Raw genomic sequence first — 24284 nt, forward strand, 5'->3', positions numbered from 1 at the left:
AGCTTCCTGTCTGACAAATACAACTCGCAGGGCAGTGTGAGCACTTTCACTAAGTAAAGGATCTGAATACAGAAGATACTGGAGCTGTGAGTGCTTGGACCAAACAGCAGAGAAGTAGAACATGTGAGAAATCATTTTGTTCATCGTCCTTGTGATACTGTCTGTCTACGTTGGTTGGTTCAGTTGCTGCTTTACCAGTCTGTTGGTTGGCCCACCACTTAAGTTCAGACTGAAATGTGTCTTCAGAATGTGGATGGATCACCTTGCAATGTAGCGCAGACATTCATGGTCCCTAAAGGATTAATCCTATCGACTTTGCCGTTTGCCCTGACATTTCCACCATCAGTTATTTGTGGTTTTGTTGGTCTGAAATTTGGAGAAGAAATTCATGGTGCTGAGAGAGTGAATTTTAAATGCCTACAAGGCCAGAACCCCTTCAATAGCCATAAAAAATCCTCAAGGCCTTCTACAACCTCTCCTCCTCAAGCACTCCTACAAGAAAGTCTTTCACACCTGCAGTGGAAATAAAACCCATCCAAGGCCTAAAACCTTTTTAATGATTCCTGAAACATCCAGAAGAGCACCTTCAAGGCCTACAACCCCCATGCTAGCCATGAAACCTCTTCAGGACCCTCTACAACATCTCAAATAACTCTTGACACATCATTGGCGACACCTACAAAGCTTGAACCCCGTTCAATGGTTGAAGAACCTCCTAAAAGGGCTCTGAAACCTCTCCAATGACTCCAGACACCTACTTGGTCTTCAAAAGATGAAATGGCCACAAAACCTTTTCAAGGTCCTCAGATGACTCCTGAAACCACCTTAATGACATGTTTTAGGCTTCCAACCTCTTTGAGGACCATAAAACCTCTTCATGGCACTGCATGACCTCTCCATTGTCTCCTGAAACCTTCTCAAGGAAACCTACGAAGTCCGTCTTCCTTCAATGGCCACAGGACTTCTTTGGCGCTCTACAGCCTCTCCAATGACTCCCAGTGATTCCTGATACTGCCTCAAAGAGTCCATCCAGGCCCAAACCCCTTCAATAGCCATAAAAGCACTTCAAGGCCCTGTACGCCTTTACCAATGGGTCCTGAAACCCCCCTAAGGATGCCTACAAGGCCTTTAACCCCTTTTGGAGCCCTAAAATATCTTCAAGGTCCTTCTATATGTCTTGAATGGCTCCTGAAAGCTCCTAAATGATGCCTAGAAGGTCTGCAACCCCTTAAATGCCCTTGTATCCTCCCTTAAAGCCGCCTACAGCTCCTCCAGTGACTCCTGATACCTCCCCAAGGAGTCCTTCAAGGCCAAAACCTCCTCAAGGCCCTCTATGCCCAGTGACTCTTTGAACCTCCTCAAGGATGCATACAGGGCCTACAAACACTTCAGTGGTAATAAAATTATTCTACAATGGTTCCTGAAGGCACCTCAATGACCACTGGACCCTCTGGAAGTCCATCTGAGACACATAATCTCCATATATTCATATATTCCACTCGTGTCGGCCACAAGGCCCTCTGATTGTTTGTTTTCAGGTAAATTGAATCTTTTTCTCTGTAGTCCTTTGTGTGAGAGAAAACGGGTGAATCAGCATCGCCGTGTTTTACTAAATGAGGTTTCAATTACACAGAGACAGACGAGTGTATCAGTGATGTTGTAGCTGTCGCTCATCCCTCCAGCTTCATTAACTTCCTGTTTCTGAATCTCGTCTCTCATCCTTTTCACCGTGTCTGTTTAAATGAGCTGTCAATCAGCCCGCCGCCCCCCCCCCCCCCCCCCACCCCCCCGAGCCACAATTACTCCATTATTACCTCAACGTACAAGACTGAGGATTTAAAGCAGTCTCCGCGCTGTCGGTTCACTTTAGCGCAGGAATAAGCTGAAAACCACACCTGACACCGCGTGGAGAAAACGGCAGAATATTAATTTCAACTTTGATTCAACTGAGAGAGAAGAAAAACATACTGAAGGTTAACAGCTCAGCTCAGTCATTTTTATATCCTAATATGTCTTCGCTGATCCCGGGCGTGCACTGTTCTGTCAGTTAATATGCAGGAAGTTAATGTTCTGTACAGTTTATACTAACAGACTTTGAACACCACGGATGAGTTCAAATTTTAAAACTTCACTTCTTATCAGTGAAAATGTTTTTCTGAGGACTTGAAACTTTTTTCCCTGAATGTCTCTGCAACCTTTTAACCAAAGACATGTTTTATTTTCCAAATGTCCCACCTCGAGTTGCATCTGAGGGCAAAATAACAACCCCTTCCGTCTTCCCCAAGGACCCCTCAAATTTGCTTGTACAACCATTTTACGACTACTAGAGAATCCTCAATAAAACCTTGATCCCCTCATGCACCCTATGACCGTCTGATCTCCTACAGGACAATGGTAACCTCCACAGGGACCACTGCAATCTTCTCAAGGATCCCTAGAATCCCCTCAAGGACCACTCGTCTTCTCAAGGACCCCTATAATCTCCTAAAGGACTCCTGACTGGAACAAGATCCTCCTTACTGAAACTTCAAAGCATTCCGTGACCTTTCAACTTTCCCAAGGACCTCATGAACCCAGTGAACCCTTGAATATGCTCAAGGATTTCTACAGACTCTGCTCTGACTATTAAAACCTCCTTGATAGCCACAACACACTTCACATATACCCCAACAACCTCAAAGACCCAGGTATTCTTGATAATGTTGTGCATTGGGAAACCTTCCCCAGTTGATGAAATTAAACATTGTAGTTTAGAGCTGCAGCCAGCAGATGGCGCCCAATCATCATAAAACCAACCTCCTGTCTGCTTTCTGCTGTGATCTGACACTCGGAACAGGAGAGTTCAAAGGCACAATAGAAGATTAACATCATGTGGAATTTTTGTCCTGTTAAAGTTGGTGATAGTTTGGGTCATATACAGGTAAATGTGATTATAAGGTAAACACCTGTGCCCACTATGATTAGTTAATGATGCATATTTATCTTGATAGGAACAAAACGGTGATAGTTAAGGCCATATACAGGTGTGTTACAGCACGGTTAAGGTATCTTTCAAATCATTCAACCAAAATAAGTTTTTGTTTGCAGAAAAGTGAGTAGAATTTGCGCAAAAGAGTGCGCAAAAGTAGAATTTACAAACGGTTTTCACAACTAAACAAGTTAAGTCGAGTTTAGATCAAACTAAAGCACTAAAAGTTGATTGGTCTGTCTCTAAATTCAAGATTAAGGACTTCAGTTGTCTGACTTTTATTTCAGTAGGCTACTGTAAGCACAAACAACCCCCTCAAAGATCCCTATGTCCTCCTCACTTTAATATTGTACAGCTTTTTAACCTTCTCAAGGACCCAACGACTTCTTCAAGGCCCTTTACGTGCTCTTAAATGGTTGCTGGGACTACTTCACGGACCCTTGTTACCCCAATAATGTCTTCATGTTCCTGGCAAATACTTCTTTCCTCTTTAGTGCTAATTAGCAAGTGCTAGCATGTTAAAACAGTAAACTGAGATTGAAAACGTATGCCACTAAACATCATTAGATAGTTAGCATTCTCTTGATAGCATTTAGCATAAAACTGTGTCTTTATTTACTTATAAATATTTACTGTAATTACTAGAAATTTTAGTTGATGGTCCAAACTACGAGTGTTTTAACTGATTCACTGTTCAAGGGACGAAGAATGCAGCCGCCATTTTGCTAACTTTAGCCTACTTTACTCAAAACAAAATAGGCTAGCCTACTGTCAAATCTGTACAAAAAATATTTGTAGTCACATTCACTCCAAATTAAAATAGCTACAAAGATATTTTTTGTTACTGCCACTTTAGATTAACATTACAGCGTCCGTTTTAATGGTTTATTTAAAGAAAGATTAGCTTAATTTGTTCGTTAAATTAGCCTTTTCTGTCTCTCGCCCAGTTAAACCGAATGAATCATGACTCTGTTTCATTCATAAACCTGTTGAATCTGTGTGTTTGCGCCCAACACACACACATACACACACACACACACACACAAACAAACACACACTTCTCTGTAAGCTCCGCCCCTCCCGCGGCGAGAGAGGGAGACCCGTTGGTGAATAAGTAACATTCATTCAAAGTAGCGACAGACAGACACACAGACAGACTCTTTCTAACTGTCTCTCGTCAGGAGCAGGAGTCTCGTCATTCGGCCGGTGTTGGTGGATGTTTTTGGCATCAGCTGTGACACACGGACCGGTGAACCGACAGACAGCTGACAGGTAAGCCCTCTGACTGTGTGACTGATCTGTGTCTGATTATCGATCCGCTATCAGCTGCTTCACCAACATTCCTCCAGAGTTAATCAATGCTCGACGTTAATTATAACAACTTAAATGAACCTAAAGTAAAATGTAGCCTGTATATTATATTATTCTGTCTTTAAATTGAGACTGAAAGCAGCATTTGTACTGCTGGAGTCGGTAGAGATGGAGCTCATTTTTAACTACTTTTTAAGGACTGATTATTTTCTCCATTAACCAAAAAAATAGTTTAAAAAATAGAAAATAGTGAGAAATTTGGTCACAAGTACTCAAAGGGACCCAAGTAAAACTCTAAATTATTTAAAGACAGTCAAAATTATTGAAATAATTACCAAAAAAAAGCAACAAATCTTCTCATTTAAGAATCTGAACACAGGATAAAAAAAAATTAAACCTTAGAAATAAAACAAAATAACCTTCTTTTTAATTCAGCTGTACTTTTTTCATTTATATGGCTCAAGTTAAATAACATAAAAACATGCTTTTATGTGATGTCATCCTTTTATTTCTTTTATTCTTTTGACTTGTGAACTCGGGTTTGGTTGGCTGTGTGCTACATAAATAAAGTTATTAAATATTGCGGGTTAAAATGGACAAAAACAAAATCAAATCAACTAAAACAAAGTCAACTAAAGCTCCAGTTGTGTTCATGACGAGCTGGTAAAAGTAATCACATAACTGAACACAGTGCAGACAGAGACTTTAACCTGTTTGTTAACTCATCACTGACAGCCCTCCTGCAGCTGTAATTACAGATTAACACGTTTGCTCTAAATTCCTGAACAGAAACACGTGCAGCACAAAAAGTACAGAGAATCACACTGAACACAACATACATGACGTGAATCCCGTCTGTCTGCACGTGAACAGAAACATTTAAACCACATTTTGTCTTTTGTGTCCTCAGACTGAAGAGTCGTATCTTAATTAATCAGTTTCTATCCGCTGAAGAGTTTAATTTGAAAGTCACCCTCGACTTCCTGCGTTTCTGGATGAGCGGGTCTGTTTCTATACAGCTGTTAACGCTCCGATCTCACTTCCCAGCATCCTCTGCTCCAGATAATTGCTTTTTTCACGAGTTCGCAGCCGTCCTCGAACACACAAAAGGCTTTATCGAGCTTCCGTTTCATTTCCTCCTCGCACCGTATTGTTCTTTTCAGACGCAGTGGAATAGGACTGTGAACCATCACTTCTTCTCATTATTGATTAATCTCCCAATTACTTCCTCTGCTAATCCACTGTGGAGCAGCAGGATTGAAGTTCAATGTGAAATCGTTCTTCCTGAAGATCATGCAGCGTGTGTAACTTTCTCTTTTCTCCTCCAACAGGTGCAGCGATGTCATCTCTCTTCTTCCTCTTCCTCCTCCTCTCTTCGGCCTCGTCGTTGGAGTTTCGATACCACAACAACCGCGAGATCGAGCAGTACCTCATCCAGACCAACACCTCCAACCCGGACATCACACACCTGTACAGCATCGGCCAGTCTGTCAGAGGTAACAACACAGCTGTCTGACCTGCCTCTGTCCGGTCTGAAGTACATTTCATTACCAAAGAAACAAACTGCAATCCTAGTGTTGTAATTATTTCTTCTATATCTCATGATAACAACTTTTTATCTCGTTACTACAAGAAAAGAACTCATGATGATGAGCTGTAGTAACAGGTGTGACACCATATTCTGTTACCTGATAACAAACCTCAGCTATATTACCATTGCAAACATTTTTCCGTCTTAATTGAAAGCTTTTATTTTGATATTCAGTGACTTATTATCTCCGACTGTCTCAGATGAAATAAGAAAGTTAAAACTTTCCGTCCCAAAGTTACACAATGTTTCCCTTTAAAAGCTTTTACAATAAATGAATAATGCACACTAAAACACACGTACAAACACACACACATACACATGTAATTAGTTGATTGATGTCTTTAAGTTCAGATCAAACGCTTTGATTGATATGCAGCTTAACCTTCAGGATCCAGATCTAAACCTGTGTGATATTCCTGCGATCCTGATATCTACATATCTATACATACCTTTGTGCAGCGTTCACACGGCTTTGTTGAATACTCGATTCTGATTGGTCGATTCCAGCATTTTACAGTGTATAATTTTGAATAACAGACTGCTGCTAAGGACACAGGTCTGTTCATAGATTCTACTTTGAATCATATCAATCTGCTAAAAGATATCTGGTAAATTTAACGTCAGTCTGTTGACACAAAAAAGAGAAGTAAGACAAAAGTAAGAGAGGATAAAAAAAGTAAGAGAGGATAAAAAAAGTATGCGCGGTTAAGGGCCCGATCAAATAGAAAGCATTTTGCAGGCTGTAAAACGTGAGGCGCACCGCAGTGCCTTTTTTTGTTGAAGCCTACGGTTAAAAAAAAAGCAGCTCTACTGTTGCTAAGGCAACCACCAAATCATTAGCTGTCATTTAGCTAACCGTTATGTTGTAAACTAAAAGGCCCGCCTCTCCTTTCATCCGATTGGACAATGAGAAAAAAGGGCCATGACGTTGGGCGCTTTCCTTTGAATTGAAGTTTTTTCAACTTGAGGCGCTCAGAGCGTTTTCTTGAAACGCGAGGCACACAGCGCGCAAAAAGCTTCTCAGTGAAAACAATGACAAAAAAGCCCCCAGCTGCTAAACCGCGCTCTGTCTGATCGGGCCCTAAAAACGCAAGAGAGGATAAAAGAAGCAATGAAATTTAAGAGACAGTCGCAAGACACAAATATAACAGAACACAGCAGAGGTTATTGCAGTTTGTTACGGCTAAGTAGGCTAACTTCAAGAAGGCTAAAGAGCTCTCTGTTTGCTACGTACACAGTTCCACTTCCAAAGTCACATTTTTTTGACAAAAAAACTTCCACATGAATATTTTGTGTCAACTTATTGATCTCCCTAGTAAGTTGCAGTTTAATATTCGAAATAACGCACAGCTAGCATCAACGTGTCGGGGTTTATGTCCACTATAATGAACCCCTCGCTGTACGTCATGCCTTAGATGAAGTTGGATATAGATAAAGATATATTTTCACTAATTGTGTACGTCATGTTGCTGAATATAGGCTACTTTGCACACACACGCACACGCACACGCACACAGGGATGGTTGTTGAGTGATACAGTATTGGATATTGGTCACTAGGGCAACTATGACTCAGTGACTAAGTGTGTGTGTGTGTGTGTGTGTGTGTGTGTGTGTGTGTGTTGGTGTTTGATCACATAACTGGACTGTAAACGGTTGTTAATTAAATCTGGGACGGATTAACCTGGCTAATCACATACACACACAAACACACGCACACACACACACACACACACACACACACGGCTAATCTGGGCTAATCTAGGACACCAGCTGGCCTGCGTCCAACCTGTGTGTGAGCATGCGTGTGTGTTTATGTGTGTGTGTTTCAGCTCGTCCGTCTGCAGCTAATCATCATCCCTCGTGCTGCTGTGATGACTCGTCCACACGGCTTTCTGCTGTGTGTGTGTGTGTGTGTGTGTGTGTGTGTGTGTGTGTGTGTGTGTGTGTGTGTGTGACTTTCTGAGGCTTGCGCAGCTTCATTCATTCACAGGCAGCTCTGACAGTCAAAATAGTTACAGTAGTTGTGTTTATATGGAAACTTTCACTCATTAAAAATCAGCACCCTTAAAAATGAAGACTGTAAATCCTTCATCAGAAACGTCTTTCATCTTTCATAATCTGAATACATCATAAAAGCATAACGTAAATATTATTCTACCTGTTTACCTCCCTGAATACGTCAGGAAGTCAGTCACTGAGCTGCAGAAACACTTGGCTTCCTGATGACGTTCTTGGCGACTGGGATGTTCCGGTGTTGTTTCTGAATGTGTTTCAGTTCAGGTCGAAACAAAAGAGCTTTATTGCATAATGTGCTCGGTGCTTACGTGAGTTATAAGGTCGTGTTGTGTCAATCATTTGTTCTTTTGCAAACATGGTTAATGATTCTGTTTCAAGGCTTGGAGCCCTCACATGGACTTTTCTTGGTAAATATTAGCTCCAGGTGGAGTTCAGTCACGGAGCTAAGCTTCTTATTTTCTAAATAAATTAGTACCCAGGAACCTTTGGAAAATCCAGAAGGTCATTTAGGAACACTGAGCTGGTTTCTTGAAGGCTTTTCAGAATCCTCAAAGACCCTTTAAAGTTATAATCTAGAAGATTTCAGTTTCGTTTCACTTCCCAGATATCCAGACAGTGCTGCATGTGTGACGTCCACGGTTGGCTCCGGTTGTAACTCTTGATTTTCCTGGCTGACGGTCGCTTTCCTTTTCAGACTGTTTGCTTCATCTGAGCGTCGAGTTTGTTTCTTCTTCTTTGGATTTTCACTTCTTGTTGAAGTTGTATCTGTAGTCATCCATCTTTTCTTTGTTTGTTCAGCCATAGTAGATTACTGTTTACTCGCAACACTTGCAGAGAGCGGAAAAGCAGCCGCTTAGCTCCGCCTACCCTCTCTGGCAGACCAACCACTGCTGGCTGATGGAAAACACGTCACTAACTGGGCGCCGCCACAGACACCCAGTCTGTAATAATACTATATACTGCAAATGCAAAGGCTTTCATCAGTGGGCCACAGGCTCAGTCACCATTTTGTTACCTCATTCAGAGATAGATAGAAACTTAACAGACATTTATTTTCATGAAAATTAACTGGATGAAGAAATATTTAGTCATACAAACTCTAAATAACATTTTAAACCCATCCATCCTTATCCGGGGCCGGGTCGCAGTGGCAGCAGGCGAAGCAAGTTAGCCCAGACGTCCTTCTCCCTAGCCACATGTTCCAGCTCCTCCTGGGGGATCCCGAGGTGTTCCCTGGCCAGGTTGGATATATAATCCCTCCAGCGAACTCTTGGTCCGCCCCGGGGTCTCCTTCCCGTTGGACGTGCCCGGAAAACCTCCAAAGGGAGGCGCCCAGGAGGCTTCCTAATCAGATGCCTGAACCACCTCAGAAAATGTACATTTCTCTGTAATGAAGCATAATTCACTGATTTTATTTTATTATATTTAATATTTATTTAAAATTAGCACATAAACTTCTCGTGTAAGCCTTGTCATTGTGAGCATGTTAGCATGCTGATGTTAGCATTTAGCTCAAAGCACCACTGTGTAAGTCCATATACCTCTCATATACTTTTGACTTTAAAAAGGTGTCAGCATCTCTTCTGAGGATAGCGTTGGACAGAGTCTGAAGTGATCTACATGAACATGTGATCCATAAACTCACAAACACTAAATGTTTCTGTTTCCTCTCTTTCTCTCTCAGGTCAGCAGTTGTGGGTTTTGGCTCTGGGTCTCAACCCTCGCCGTCACACCGTCGGCATCCCAGAGTTCAAATATGTGGCTAACATGCATGGAAACGAGGTGAGAGAACACACACACATTCCCACAAACACACACACACACACACACAGCAGGACCCCTCCCTTTTGACAGGAAGCGGGACTAAAAAGAGCCTAAAGAGATCAACAAAAGCCATTCAGAGTCAAACACACTCCACACACACTTTTGTATTCAGTTGACAGACTGTGTGTGTGTGTGTGTGTGTGTGTGTGTGTGTGTGTGTGTGTGTGTGTGTGTGCATGCGCTTGTGTGTGTGGTGATGTGTATTAATCTCAGCTGAAAACCTTGGCTGAGTCAACATTAAAATATATTGGACAGCATTATTAAACAAATCAATGGAAACTGCAGAAACGACCAACAGGAGAGGCTCAGTGAGAGAAGATAATTGTATTGATTTCAGCTGAGACGCCGGTCGCTAACAGCCGCTACAGGAAGGACAGATACATCTTTCTCAGGTGTAGACTGCTGGAGAAACAAAGGAATCTATAGCAGAAAAACTGGATCGGCTCATTTAAACACTCACATGAATCTGCACCGTGTTGTTACAGAGAAGCTGCTTCAAACTGAGAGTATTCAACCGAACATGCTCGGTCATGTACAGTATGTCCCAGGCTAGCTACCTATACTAGCTCTCTGATTGGTTACTTGGTATGCCTGTCTACCAGTATAACCCAATACCTTTTCAATTTAATGATTTATTTATAGAGATGACAATGGGCAGTAGGATTGTTTGTTGGTCCAACTTTTGGATTTGGTCCAGATATTCTTGGTCCCCAGAGGATTCGACTTTGATGATCCACTGAACTTTTAATGTGTCCAATTTTGAGCCTAAAAGAGGCATTTAATATGAGCTTCAGCTGTATTTGGCTTTAAATGCTAGTTAGCAGCCTTTAGCATGCTAGTGCCCTCATGTAGATGGTGAACATGGGTTGCACGTGTGCTGAAATGTGGGGCACATCTGGGATGCACAACTGGGGAGTTTGCCCTCAGTTTCCAAGAAGGCCCCACATGGGTTAACCCAGATCGGTTGATGACGGTCCCTTGATGGGCTGCACACGGGGTTCATGATGTCTGAATGCAGCCCACTGGGACCCATCCAGTGCTCATGTTCTCTGTCTAAATTGTATTCCCATTTCGAGCCCATGAATTTTCTTCTTTGTTGCCCATGTGGGCCTCAACGCCAACCCAATCCAAAGCTCTCTGAGCCCATCTAAACCACTTGCTGACTATAAATCAGGTTTATAACAATAAAAGTTCAGGCAACTTACCAGGTTGTAACAATATGTCAGTAAAAAACAATCTCTCATTGGGCCAATGAAAAGTTTAAACTCCACTGATGTCATCATAACGACCTAAGTCATGATGCGATGCCAAATAGTTTGAGCCCCAAGCACCAAGGGGTTTGCTTCTTCTCCAGGAATCCACTTTATTGCCCTCGTGCATTCACAATATATAAACAAACCAATGTTATAATTTCTTTTGCAATATAATTCAACATTTTTAATACCTAACTGGAGCGCCAGGATATAAACAGGAACAGGAACCTCTCCAGCTCCCAGTCCGCACTCCCTGCTGGGGTCAAGCTGGACAGGAATAAGCTGGCCTCTGCTTCTCAAGCCAAGTCCCTATTCCTGAGCTCCTGCCTCCACAAAGTGCAGTGTTTGCACAGTTGATGTTTGGTGTCAATGCTCTGAACTTGTCACTTCCTGTTGCACTTCATTGGAAGGACTTGGGTGGGATACAAAGGGAAGCTGTGGCTGCGAAAGTGTGATCTTTGTGTGGTCTGAACACAACAGACTGTGACAGGAAATATTCTTCAAGATAACTCTGGGGAGGATTTCTTTTGTTCTACAAGATGCAGAGCTTAAACTGTGCAAAGAAACTCTTAGTGACGTGCACTATGGCTGGCCTACTCCTGACCGCACACTGCATGTGTGTGAAAGAAACTGGAAACGTCCTTAAATAGACAAGTCACGCCCGGACACACACACACAGTCAGCAAACAGAGCCAGTGGAGTGTGTCGGGTCAGAGGAAACTTCCAGAAAAAGGCCTTTTCACCGAGTCCACTCACGCACAGACAGACACACACAGACACATTATAACAGCAGGAAAGACGCCTCTGTTGAAAGTCTAAAAGGTGTCATGGAGAGATTATTGTGTGCTGTGCGAGTGTGTGTTTATGTGCAAAGTTTCCCAGGAAATACATTTCTGTGTGATAGGAGTTTCTGTGAAGTCTCAGTTCAGACTGAAATGTCTCAACAACTGTTCGATGGACTGCCAAATTTCTTTACTAACATTCATGGCCATGGGAGGATGAACCCTGATCCCATGACCTTTGTCCTCTAGCACCATTAGCTGGTCAAATGTTTTTCTTATCGTGTGCAACATCTACAAGATATAATGGGACAAAGTTTTGTATATTTGACAGTCATGGTTCCCAGAGGAGGAATCTTACCAACTTAGGTGTAGTAGCTGTTCAATGCCATTGGTCACGTGTTGTAAGCGTGAGCCTCACACAGTCATCCTGCACACTTTTTGTTTTAAAAAATACTGCTGTTTTTGTACAAAGATGGCGTATGCTTGTCTTTTGTAGTCACGTATCATTTATACTTTGGGCCCCTGGTAGGAAACTCTGTTGATTAGCAAAACAGCAACACGGGAAGCAAACAACGTCCACTGTACTGTTTAAAAATAAACCCTCAGAGAGAGAGAGAGACAAGGGTCAGAGAAGGTGAAGATGCATCCTCGAGGTTCACTCAACTCGTTCTGACAGAAGGCCGTTTCAGTCGGTAGCAGGAATGCACTTTGCCTTGTTGGAAAATTACGTGAGCTTTGGCGTGTTTGTGTGCTGATATCCAGAAGTCGCTCGGTTGCCAAATTAAACAGCTGTCTTTCAGAGGTCTGTTTGAACAGCACTTATTTGAATCTAAAAAGAGACACCACTCATTCTTTTCTCTCCTTAACCAAACAGCCAGCCTGCTAATTTTAACCTTTCTGTAATCTGCTCACATCACTTTATCAGCTCCTCCAACACGCTTGGATTCACATGGAGGCCTGTGGGTGATTTTATCTGCGCTGTAGCTTCGTGGAGATATCCATCAGATTTACATATTTCTCAGCTCCTATGGCATATTTTTAGCCAAGACTCTACCGATGGAAGTTTTCATCAATCCACTAATATTTCAGCAAGTGCAAGTCCAAATATTTCCAGGAGCAACACAGCGAGGATCACATTTGTGGTTTGGAGTGAACTGTCTCTACAAATATTGGTTGGTTTACAGTGACATTTTGTACAGAATTCATGGTCCCCAGATGATGAATAATCCTTACCTGGCTCTTTCTTTCCTGTGGCTTCACCTTAAGGTTCACATTTGTGGTTTAGAGTGAAATGTCTCCACAAATATTAAATTAATTCCAATAATGTTATGGTCCCCAGAAGATGAATCCTCATGACATGATGCAAACTTTGTCCTGTGGCATCAAAAAGAGATTCACATATGTAGCTTTGACTGAAACGTCTCAACAAACATTGCAGTCAGATTTTGTACACTCTTGGTCCCCAGAAGATGAGTCCTCATATTTTATCCCAACTTTTCTAGAAGCCACAAAACCATAAGGAGGTTCACATATTTGATTTTGAATTAAATATCTCCAGAGCTATTGGACAGATTCCAAAGCAATCATGTAAAGAAATTCATGATCCCCAGAAGATGAATATTCATGATTTGATCCTAAGTTTCCCTATACACCATCATGAGGGTCGCAGTTGTGTTTAACAAACCATCACAACAACAGTTCGTTGGATTGCCATTACATTGGAATGGACATGCATGTCCCCCAGAGGATGAATCCTGATTTACTGATTCAAAGATTACAACACAGTGAGGTTCATATATTTTGGGTTTAATTGAAATGTCTCGACCACTATTAGATGGATTGTAATACAAAATTTTGTAAAGATATTCATGGTCCCCAGAATGGATTGATTGCCACAACATTTTGACCAGCTTTCCTGTAGCCCTATATGAGGTTAATATTTTTTGTTTTGACTGAAATTTCTCAACAATTATGAGATGTATTGCAATGACATTTTTCAACAAACATTCATGGTCCTCAGACAATAAGTCCTTATGATGCCCACCCTAACTTTTGCTGTAGTGCCGCGATAATGTTGGCATAAATTTGAGTAAAATATCATTTTTTACCATGAAATGAACCCTCATGGCTTGATGCTAACTTTTCCTGGAGCAACACCACAATGTTCACACTTGTGGTTTAGGGTATCCTTGGATGGATTGGCCTGACAATTGGTACCAACATAGTGTAGTTAATAAAGTCATTGTTGTTTTTGTTTTTGAGTTTTGTGACAAAAAGAAAAATAAAGAACATCAGGAGCGTCATCCTTCAGGGCCGCAGGGTTAGAGGTGCAAACTGTGTGTTGTAGTGTGAAGGCAGCGAAGAGAAAAGAGGGAGGTAGTTTTGACGGGTGTTTCAGTGAAACAGAATGATGGCCTGAGGCTAAGCTAGTCCTGACATGTGAGTGTAAGTGTGCAGCAGCTGTATACACACACCTTTCCCACCCTTCTCTCTTTCTTCCCCCTGAGGCTCCCATTCATTCACAAAGTTTTCTTTCTATTCCCTGCCTACCATCCAATCAGCCCGTCTCTCTCAGAAAAACAGCCTGTGACTCGTCTCCGGATTGCATTTCGATTTCTCGCTGACTCACAACATCACTTCCTCCCCCGCTGTTTCTCATCAGGAGGGAACATGCAGACTCATGGAGCTGAAAAATTCTGTCCTGTTGTGTTAAAACAATCTGATATTTGGAAATGAACAAGTAAAATGAAACTGAGAATCACGGCCAAGAGGAAGTCGGAAAAACATCAGACCTTATTCAACTTTTCATCAAATTAACCCTTAAAATAAGTCCATATTTCCACTGTACGTTCTCAAAATAAATGTCTCCCTCTGATTAAGTTGTAACTTACCTTTGATTTGTGTGTTTCCAGGTCCTTGGCCGGGTGCTGCTGCTACAGCTAATCGATGACCTGGTGCGTGGTTACCGTAAGAACGAAACATGGTCATTGCAGCTACTGAACAGCACGCGTATCCACATCCTGCCGACGATGAACCCCGACGGCTTCGATGCTTCGGACACAGATTGCTTTTACAGCACGGGCAGGTACTCGCACTGAGTTTAACATATTATAGATCATTAAAGATGCTGTATTCTTTTTTTAAAGTAAAAACACTTAAAACTTAAGAAAAAGACTATAAAGTTCTTTAATGTTAAAAGTTAGTGTCTCTTCGAGCTCACTGGCGGAAACAGGACATCCAGGAGTGTATGCAAACTAAGCTAGCACTAGCATTAGCTTGTTTTTAGGTCCTTAGCTTGTTTAAAGGGTAGGATTCGTTCCATTTTTATTGTTCAGGAGATTTTAGGAGGAAATTATCTGCAAATGTCTCCTCAGCAGAACACAAGATTGGGTGATTAAATACTTCCCTTGGTGCACTTTGGCGTTGAAGAATGTTAGCTTAGCTTGTTTCTCTGGTAACTAAAAGTCTGTCAACTAAAACACCTTATTGTTAAAAGAAAAGAAGAAGAACTAAGAAGAGATGGTGACCTGAAGCAGTAAGAAAGAAGCCGGCTGGAAAGGTTTTAGTGTCCAGCCATCAAGCAAAAAGCCGACGCTAATGGAAAACTGTGCTGCTCGAAACTAGAACAATGAAATGGGCAGATAGAACCAAAACAGAATGAGGCCGTAAAACTCAAACAATGAGACAAAATTAGCAATAAAGCTCCATAAAGCAAAGGTGATCTGGATAATGTGAGTGTGTTTGTCACTAACATTAATGCTGTTTAACATGAACTGTGATCCAGCTTTACGGAGCAGGTTCAAAACTGCTTCTGGGCTTCTGCTGCTGACACGTCAAACTATGCTTTTTACAAACGTGCAGGCGTGTGCGTGTGTGTGTGTGTGTGTGTGTGTGTGTGTGTGTGTGTGTGTGTGTGTGTGTGTGTGCGTGTGCGTGTGTGTGTGTGTGTCAGACCAAATGTCAAAACAAGACTTAAAGACTTCAGACGACACACACACACACACACACACACGTGTAGCAGACATGTTGACTATAGACTAAACTATGTGATGCTCCAACGCCCAAAACAGTCTGATAGGCAGGAAACCAGACACACTGTAGATCTGTATCTCACACACACACACACACACACACACACACACACACACAGATTACAGCCTCTAAGTATCCAATTATAAGTGTTTTGACTTTTGCTAATGTACCGTGTATAAGTGTGTTTCTATGTCACTGTAGAAACAACGTTGTGGAGACATTAATCTCTTCACAGTCTCATTAGGACGACTCACAGAGTAATGGTCCGCACAAGGGTTTCAACAGCTACAGTGAAGGGTTTAGATTTGAGTATTGTTAACATATAGTGTGTGTGTGTGTGTGTGTGTGCTTACATCCACCAATTTCCACACCATGTAAGGAATTGTTCTCATCTTCAGCACTGAGGTGAAATTATTTCACCCGTTTGGGACCGAAAGCTTCTTTAAAGAATTTTCTTTAAATAGAATTAACTAGTTATTGTCGTTAACTGTGATTTATGTTCAACTTTTTATTGTTGTGGACTTAATAACAAGACATTTACTCTGAACAGAGGTGCAATATGAACTCAGATCTTCTTTCTTAGTATAATAATAATGATACTGTATATTATTAGATTATTAATACTGATTAATCAATGTTTTTTGGTGCTTTTAACTATCTTAGGTATATATATATCATTTTCAAATTAGAAGTTTTCCCATTGAAATCAATCTTGTCTTGTCTTTACCTTTAAAATGAGCCATAAAATCTTTAACAGAAAGCTTTACATTAAAATCTAAAATCTGACCTCAGAGTAAACTTTACTTCAACTTTGGTCAACATGGATAAAAGCTCTTCAACCAACCAACAGCACACGTCACTCCGCTGTTCACATCCCTCCACTGGCTCCCAGTCGTCGCTCGCATCAAATTCAAAAACCTGTCGCTCGCTTACAAAACAGCCAATAAAAACAGCTCCTGCCGACCGGAACGCCCTCATCCAGGTCTACACTCGCTCCTGCCAATGAAAGGCACCTGGTGCTCCCATCACAACAGGGCCCTGAGCCGCTAATAGACTCTTCTCCTCAGTCGTCCCCCGGTGGTGTAACGAGCTACCAAACTCCACTCGGTCTGCAGAGTCCCTTTCACCTTTAAGAAGAAGCTAAAGCTCTATTGTCATTTTTAAACTTTATTCCGATAAATAGCTTCAGTTAACTGACAGCAAAGTCATTCTTCTCTAGCAGTCATGATTCATCAAATTTCACAGCTTCTTCCAGCTTCTGTGCGTCTGTCAGGGACCTGTGGGGTCAAACAGTAACCGCTGATGTCTCTGCGTCATGTGACCCTCGCTCTTTTCTGTTAACCTCTGAGTTAACGTTGTTCTCTGTGGAGTTTAAACGGCGTTCTGTCACTGCTGTAAAAATAAAGACGCACTCCCTCCCTGGAGGTCAAAGGATCATGGGAAACTGTTTATTCAACTTAAGTGCCTTGCCCATGGGAGCCTCGGCAGCAGCTGCTGCGTCTCTTTGAATTACTGATGTCTTTTATTTTGAAGCTTTTCTATAAAATGTCCAAAAAGAGAAAAACCCTAAAAATTCCTCTTTTTGTCAAACCAGCAGAAAATTCTAAAATATCTGTCTTTGTCCTCCCGTCTATTTCAGGTTCAACCATAACCACATCGATCTGAACAGGAACTTCCCCGATGCTTTCACTGGTCTGCGAAGGCAACAGCAGCTGGACGAGAAGAAGAGAGAGGCAGAGGTCGGTCATTTATTCACGTAAAGGATGACAAACAGAAAGCATGTTCATCCGCCGCTTAAAATAGTACTCATTTGCTTTTGTTGGGAAATTAACACAGACAGGAAGTCAGAAGGTGTTTAAAATCTAGAGTCCCCAGCGTTATCCTTTAATAAATATATAAAATATCTTGTGTTCTGATTGGCTGGTTTCTGTGTGCTGTGTTTCAGGTCAGAGCTGTGATTGGCTGGTTGAGGATGGAGAGTTTTGTTCTCTCTGCAAACCTTCACGGAGGAGCTCTGGTGGCCAGTTATCCTTACGACAACAGCAACGGAGGTAAAGACACACAAACACAGAAGAAGAAGAGTTCACACTCGTTGGTTTGGAGGAGACGTGACTCAAAAGTTTCTCAGACGATCAGTTTCTAAGACAATAAGTCGACTAACTCGGTGGTCTGCATCAGTCCAATCTTAAGTGGTTTCCACTTCATATTTTAGCTAGTGAGAGAGAGACGGGAAGCGGCCTCTGAAAACTTGATCCAATTTCAGTTGAGCAACTTGCCCACACTCTCAATCAGATCTTATTTTGGCGGGGTGTCAAAAACCCTCCCACAAACTAATTTGGTTTCGAAAAACCCTGCAGCCTGTCCTACAAGTTATCAGGATGAATACATAATTCAGCCGCGTGTTTCTCTGAGCTTTCTGGGGCCTGAGGGTCCGTTTATTCTTGACACATCTCCTGCTGCCTTGCACACATGATTGTGGTTGAAAACAAGTTCAGTTTCTCCTCTTTAACTGGGGGCACTGTTTCTAAACGGTGTCATAAGCATCCACCTGATCTACACAGAGCAGAAGCTGCTTCAGTTTTCCGTCTGTGTTGATGCTAGCAGCTCTGTGACGCTGTACATGGTCATAGTGGTGATTTAAGCTAAACGCTATGACACAGGAAGCACTTAGGTACAAACAGCTTCTGTTGTTCTACAAATAAAACTGAAGAGAACTTAAAGCTTAAAAGTGAGTGTAACACAAGCTAACCTGCCAAACACCTAAAGTGTGACTCAATATGTACATGCTAATAGTCTACAGTCATGCTAGCAGCTCTGTGACGCTGTACATGGCCACAGCAGTGCTTTAAGCTAAATGCTAACTTGCTACACTCGCACATTGACAATGCTAACCACTTTTAGAAGCTAGTACTGTTTCTAAATGGTGTCATAAACATCCAACTGCAGAAGCAGCTTTAGTTTTCCGTCTGTGTCGACACGGGATGCATTCAGGCACAAACAGTCACTGTAGTTACACACATAAAACTGAAGAAAGTAGACAAAGCTTAAAAGTGAGTATAACACAAGCTAACCCCCCAAATACCTAAATTGCGACATGCTAATAGTAGATGTGGCCACAGTGGTGATTTAAGCTAAGTGCTAACTTGCTACACACTTAAAATGACAATGCTAAATGCTAATATTAAGCAGGTATAGTGTTCATTTCCCTAGTTTGGTGTGTTAGCATGCTAACATTAGCTAACGAGCACTTACAACAGTGTAGCTCAGAGGACAAAAAGAGTCTATAACTGCAAGAGTGGCTAAAAAACTACATGACAAATACACACATGCATTTATTTTAAATTATGTATTGTTATATTTTTTATTTTTGGACATAATTAGACACAAATTCTGCTTCTAAATTCGAATTGTCTGCTAATTTTGGTGATTAATTTTAGACCGTCTGTGTAAAATATGTTGTCTTGATTGGAGGATAAAAAGTGCACAAAAATTAAAGCTCACACTTGTTGCTTCCAGGCGGTGAGCTGATGGGCGGGGCCAGCGTGAGCCCTGATAACGACGTGTTCGTTCACCTGGCCAAGGTGTACTCCTACAACCACGGCTCCATGCACCACGGGGACCGCTGCTCCGACGGCAGACCGTTCCTTGACGGCATCACCAACGGATACCAGTGGTATCCTCTGGCAGGTCAGCATTAAACTTTACATACACAATGGGCAAATGACATCCTGTTACTGTGAATGTTTCTTATTCAAGGTGTTTGAGGGTTCATTCCTAGAAAGAGGTGAGGGGAAACCTGCACAGGATGAAACAGAAACATCACCGATCTGCCTCCTCTGGTTTCCTGCTGCAGAAACTTGATCACTGCAACCTGATCACCTCACTGACATCAACTTTACCTGAACAAACTGTACACTGCAGCTGTATACGGCCATGTTCACCTGCAAAATACACCTAATGATCCTCAGGCACCCAGTTTTTAATGACTAGATCTTTTAATTAATGGAGAAGGCAGACAGACACACCTTTTTATTGGTAGAGACATGTTGCTACATCTGTGTGTGTGTGTGTGTGTGTGTGTGTGTGTGTGCGTGTGCGTGTGCGCGTGCAGGTGGGATGCAGGACTATAACTACGTGTGGGCTCAGTGTTTGGAGCTGACTCTGGAGATTTCCTGCTGTAAGTTTCCTCCAGTCGTAGAACTTCCTGCTCTGTGGACGGAGAACAGGAAGGCTCTGCTGGCCTTCATCCAGCAGGTCCACCTGGGTCAGTACCTGTCTGTCTACCTGTCTTTCTACCTGAATGTCCGGCTACCTCTGTCAGTTTAGCTGTCTACCTGTCTGTTTATCTTTCTGTTTTTCTGTCTGTTGGTCTCTTTCCCTGTCTGTTAACCTGTCTGTCAAGTACTTCCTTACTTTACCTGTCTATCTGTGTCTTTACCTGTCTGTCTGTCTATTTACCTGTCGGTCCGTCATCTTGTCCTTGTCTGTCAAGTAGTTCCTTAGTTTACCTGTCTGCCTGTCTGTTTACATGCCTGTCTGTCAACAGCTGTCTTCAGTTTATCTATCTGTGTCTGCCTTTCTGTCTGTCTGTCTGTCTGTCAGTCTGTCTTTTTACCTGTCTGTCTTTCTATCAACCTGTCTGTTAGTCTATCTGTTTACCTGTCTATCTGTCACTTTATCTGTCTGTCTCTTCGACAGCCTGTCTGTCTATATTTTTTCATGTCTGTCTCTTGTATATCTGCATGGCTGCATTTCTAATTGTTACCTGCCTGTATCTCTACCTGTCTTGTGTCCACCTGTCTTTCTTTTTACCTGATCATATGTTTACATTTCTGTCTTCATACACGTCCCTGTGCTTACCTGTCTGTGTGTTTACCTGTCTGTCCCTTTAATTGTCTATCTGTATCTTAATCTATCCATTCATATACCTTTGCCTTAACCTGTCTTAGCCTCGGATCAATAATTAATAATCACCTGATACCTGTTTGTGTGTGTTTGTGTTTAGGGGTCAAAGGTCGTGTTCTTAACGGCTCTGGTGATCCGGTCCAGAATGCAGAGGTGGAGGTCAAAGGTCGCAGGAATATGTGTCCATTCAGAACCGACAAACACGGAGAATACTACAGACTTCTGCTGCCTGGAAACTACAGCTTCACGGTAAATCACAGTGATACAGCGCCCCCTGGTGGTGGAACAATACTGCCCCACACGGCCACTGTCAAGAGAAGTTTAGCCTTTAGTCTTTAGTATTTTACCTTAGAAAATATGAAGCAGTAGAAAAGTATAATTTGTTTAAAAACTTTGCATTAAAATCACAGTTGAGCTGACAGTTAAAGCAGGAGAGCTAGCTATGTCAGGTGAAAGCTAGCTAGTGGGATAGCAACAGGCTAGTCATGGTAGCTTAAGCTGAAACTAACAGAACTTTCTGTAGCTAGAATCTGTAACTGAACATTTTTAATGAATCTTTGTGATTCACTTTGTTATCACGTAACTAAATAACGCAGTAGCTAAGTCCTGCTAAAGCTAACTAGCTTAGCAGAGTAGCAGCAACTGCCATTCCAGCTTTTGACTTTTTTTTTTGAATTTCACATGATTTGGTGAAGTTAACCTACCTTTTTAAATTGCATTTAATCATTTTTATTGATTGCAGTATAAAAAGTTGAAATTATGATGTCACTTCCTGTGTAGCCTCTGTTGATAAAGCATTGTTACAAATGGCTGTTGAGATTTTCTTAAATCTAGAGCAAAATCTGAAGGTTGTGTTTGAACTTTGGCTCTCTAAACTGTAAATATTTAAAGCAGACAGGAAGACAGACACTAACTAATAAGCAAACTAGTTTAAAAGGAAGTCAAAGTGTTTGTTGGTCATGTGTTTTCCCCTGAGGAGTGCAATATCTTTATTTATGGTTTTTTTCTCACTGACAAATACAGACGTAAAATTGGAGCATACAATCGCTCTGTTATGCTGTTTGTCAGCAAGCTTGAAAACATTCATTTCACTGCTTTTCTAGGGAGTATTTCTGTATTTTTAGGTAGATTTCATTACTTATATTACATTAACATTCTTCTTCTCTAATGTCTTTGATTGACAGGTGAGGTATCCAGGCCATGAGGTTTTAACAGAGACTCTTAACGTCCCGCATGGTCCTGATCACTACTCCGCCATGAAACATGACTTCCAGTTACGACAGATCCCTACAACAACAGGCCGCACCCCAGTTAAACCTACCCAAGCTACCCTCACCCCTACCTGTAACCTCACGCTACACCTGGGGGGAGGCGGGGCCATCACAAGGCCCACGTGGAGGCTGCTAGGTGTGGTACTCGGCCTGGTGGTGGTGCTACGATCCCTGATCGGCTGAAGGTTTGAATCTTCAACCTGCAAGAAAACAAAGAACAAAATTAAGTGGCTCAGCCGAGGTTTCTCAAGAGACGTTTTGAGTTTACCTGTGGCTGCCAGCTTTGTCACCTCTAAAAATGTCTTATTTAGGGGGGACAGGATGGAGGAAGCCCTGGTCACAGAAGGAAGCTCATGTCTTTCAGAAATGGGTGTTACTCACTAATCAGCCCTCTTGACGGAAGACATTTTAACACTTGAACAAAGCAGACAACACTGTTTTTCCTACTATGAGATGTACACATTTCTGTTAGCTGGTGAGCTAACAGCTAAAACGCTAGCAAATGGGAACAAACTAGCTGGTTTAGTTACTTACCAGCTTGTGGTGCAACACTATAATAACAGTTTGTAAAGTGGCATGGATGAGCACTAAAAAACTACAGATGGTAAGCTAACAGCCAACAAGCTAGCAGCTGGGAACAAGCTAGCTGGTTTGCTACGTAGCAAGCTTGTGTATCAGGCAAATGGCAGAAATAGTGGAGCTTGGGAGCTAACAGCTTATACAGAAGACACCTGGAAACATGCTCTTGTTTGCCACAACAGCCTAGCCAGCTGGTTTGCTAGCTAACTAGCAAGCTACAGCTCAGTAGCTTGCTGGACCTGTCAACACAATTATTCAAGAAACTTAAAAGTACATCTGGCTAACTGTCTACAAACCGTTCCTCCTTTGTGAAGCAGTTTTTAAAGGAGGTAAAAGCAGGTTAAAGTTCAATCATTCATGCTATTAACCAATAATAGCTACCTATGTTTTCTTGCTTTTATTGTTACCTGAAAAAATCAGCACTCTCAAGATGTTTTCACTTTTGGACATTTGCAGAAAAGTTGATAAAAGCTGAACTTTGTTGGAAATCGGAAAAAACCCCCCTAACTTCTGCAAGTTCCTCTCCAGCGTCTTCAATCTACATTGTATTTAAAGGGATCACAGAAGGCAAAGTCTCTGCTGCCAGAGGACTTCCAGTGTTCCCTGCTGAGATGTTACATCATGTGAAGGGGTGTAGGCTGTGATATGGTTCGTTAACTGTGGTGGAGCTTGACCATGTAATTTTATATGCGAGGAGGAGCACTTTAAAATTAGCACTTGCAGGGATGCTGTTCTTAGAAAGGGTAGCATTTAAGCAGGGGAAAAGGACATTACAGTAATCAAGTGTTGAAACTGTTACAACACGAGCTGTGAAATTGAAGCCACACTTTAATCATCTTTACTCACTGGGTGCGTTTGATTTACGGCTCCGGAGAGTCAAGTCATCAGACATGTTCGCACAGGCGCTCATTCTTTATGCTTAGCTCGGAGGTAGGAGGGTTAAATCATCCCATTCATGCCTACAGGACAGATGCCAAACTCATGCTCTGAGTCATTCAAATCTGAACACAGAGACATGAGACACATAGTTTTAGATCCGTTGTAATTTACACTTACTCATGTTTTTTTTGTCTATTGTGAGTAATTGTCCTTAAATCTGCATGGAAATAATTGGGGGGAATAAACGCTCCCATTAGCTGCAGAACCTGCCTTAGAAAAATCACATTTTTGAGTTTCCTTCAGTATTAAAGGAATCCAGTGATAGCTGTCTCTAGATCCATGAGCACACTTCAAACGGGAAGTGGTCGTAGCTAATTCGGCATACTTTTAATGGTGCCCATTTGCCAAAATGTTAACATATATGGGCACACGTTCTATCTGATTACATTGAAACACTCGACTTCCTGTTTAAATCCCATGAAAGCATTTTGGGATTTGTAGTTCCAAGTGTAATTTCCTCTCAAATAAAAGTATGAGTGACAAAATCCATCCCAGTATCTTTGAGGAACGCTCGGCCTCAGCTCATACAGTATCTGTACAGCGTATATATTTAAACACAGTATTTATATATAGACAGATGTGTATCGATTTCACAGCAGCTCCAATAACACAACAACAGGTGTGACGCCTATATTTAACACGGGGTCGGAGGTCAGTGAACGTCCTCACTCGTCCTGTAACTCAGCGGCCTTCTGCACATCTCTCTCCTCATTCAAACCTTCTTTTTTTTTTTGCCAAATATTGTATCAGGTTTTTTCTACTTTTGTACCGTTTGATATTAAATGTTGCTTCGTGAAAGTGCCATGTTGTA

General features: G+C 41.9%; 1 protein-coding gene across 1 annotated transcript; it reads left to right on the forward strand.

The window, feature by feature from the left end:
• Nucleotides 1-4154: 4154 nt before the first annotated feature.
• On the forward strand, nucleotides 4155-22138 carry cpm (carboxypeptidase M). The gene is made up of 9 exons (XM_069671562.1): nucleotides 4155-4240; nucleotides 5611-5775; nucleotides 9573-9670; nucleotides 14660-14832; nucleotides 17419-17518; nucleotides 17725-17830; nucleotides 19296-19466; nucleotides 20785-20933; nucleotides 21869-22138. The coding sequence occupies exons 2-9, from the start codon at nucleotides 5619-5621 to the stop codon at nucleotides 22136-22138; spliced, it is 1224 nt and encodes a 407-aa protein (XP_069527663.1). The 5' UTR covers nucleotides 4155-4240; nucleotides 5611-5618.
• Nucleotides 22139-24284: the final 2146 nt, after the last annotated feature.

The sequence above is a fragment of the Semicossyphus pulcher genome, unplaced genomic scaffold (assembly GCF_022749685.1).
Source record: "Semicossyphus pulcher isolate SPU_LCO1_2020_fin unplaced genomic scaffold, fSemPul1.0.p SCAF_20, whole genome shotgun sequence".
NCBI lineage: Eukaryota > Metazoa > Chordata > Actinopteri > Labriformes > Labridae > Semicossyphus > Semicossyphus pulcher.

Coding starts and splice junctions, on each gene's coding strand:
- cpm (XM_069671562.1), top strand. CDS start 5,619: ATGTCATCTCTCTTCTTCCTCTTCCTCCTCCTCTCTTCGGCCTCGTCG. Junction 17,519..17,724: donor AGAAGAAGAGAGAGGCAGAG/GTCGGTCATTTA, acceptor GCTGTGTTTCAG/GTCAGAGCTGTGATTGGCTG. Junction 20,934..21,868: donor CTGGAAACTACAGCTTCACG/GTAAATCACAGT, acceptor TTTGATTGACAG/GTGAGGTATCCAGGCCATGA.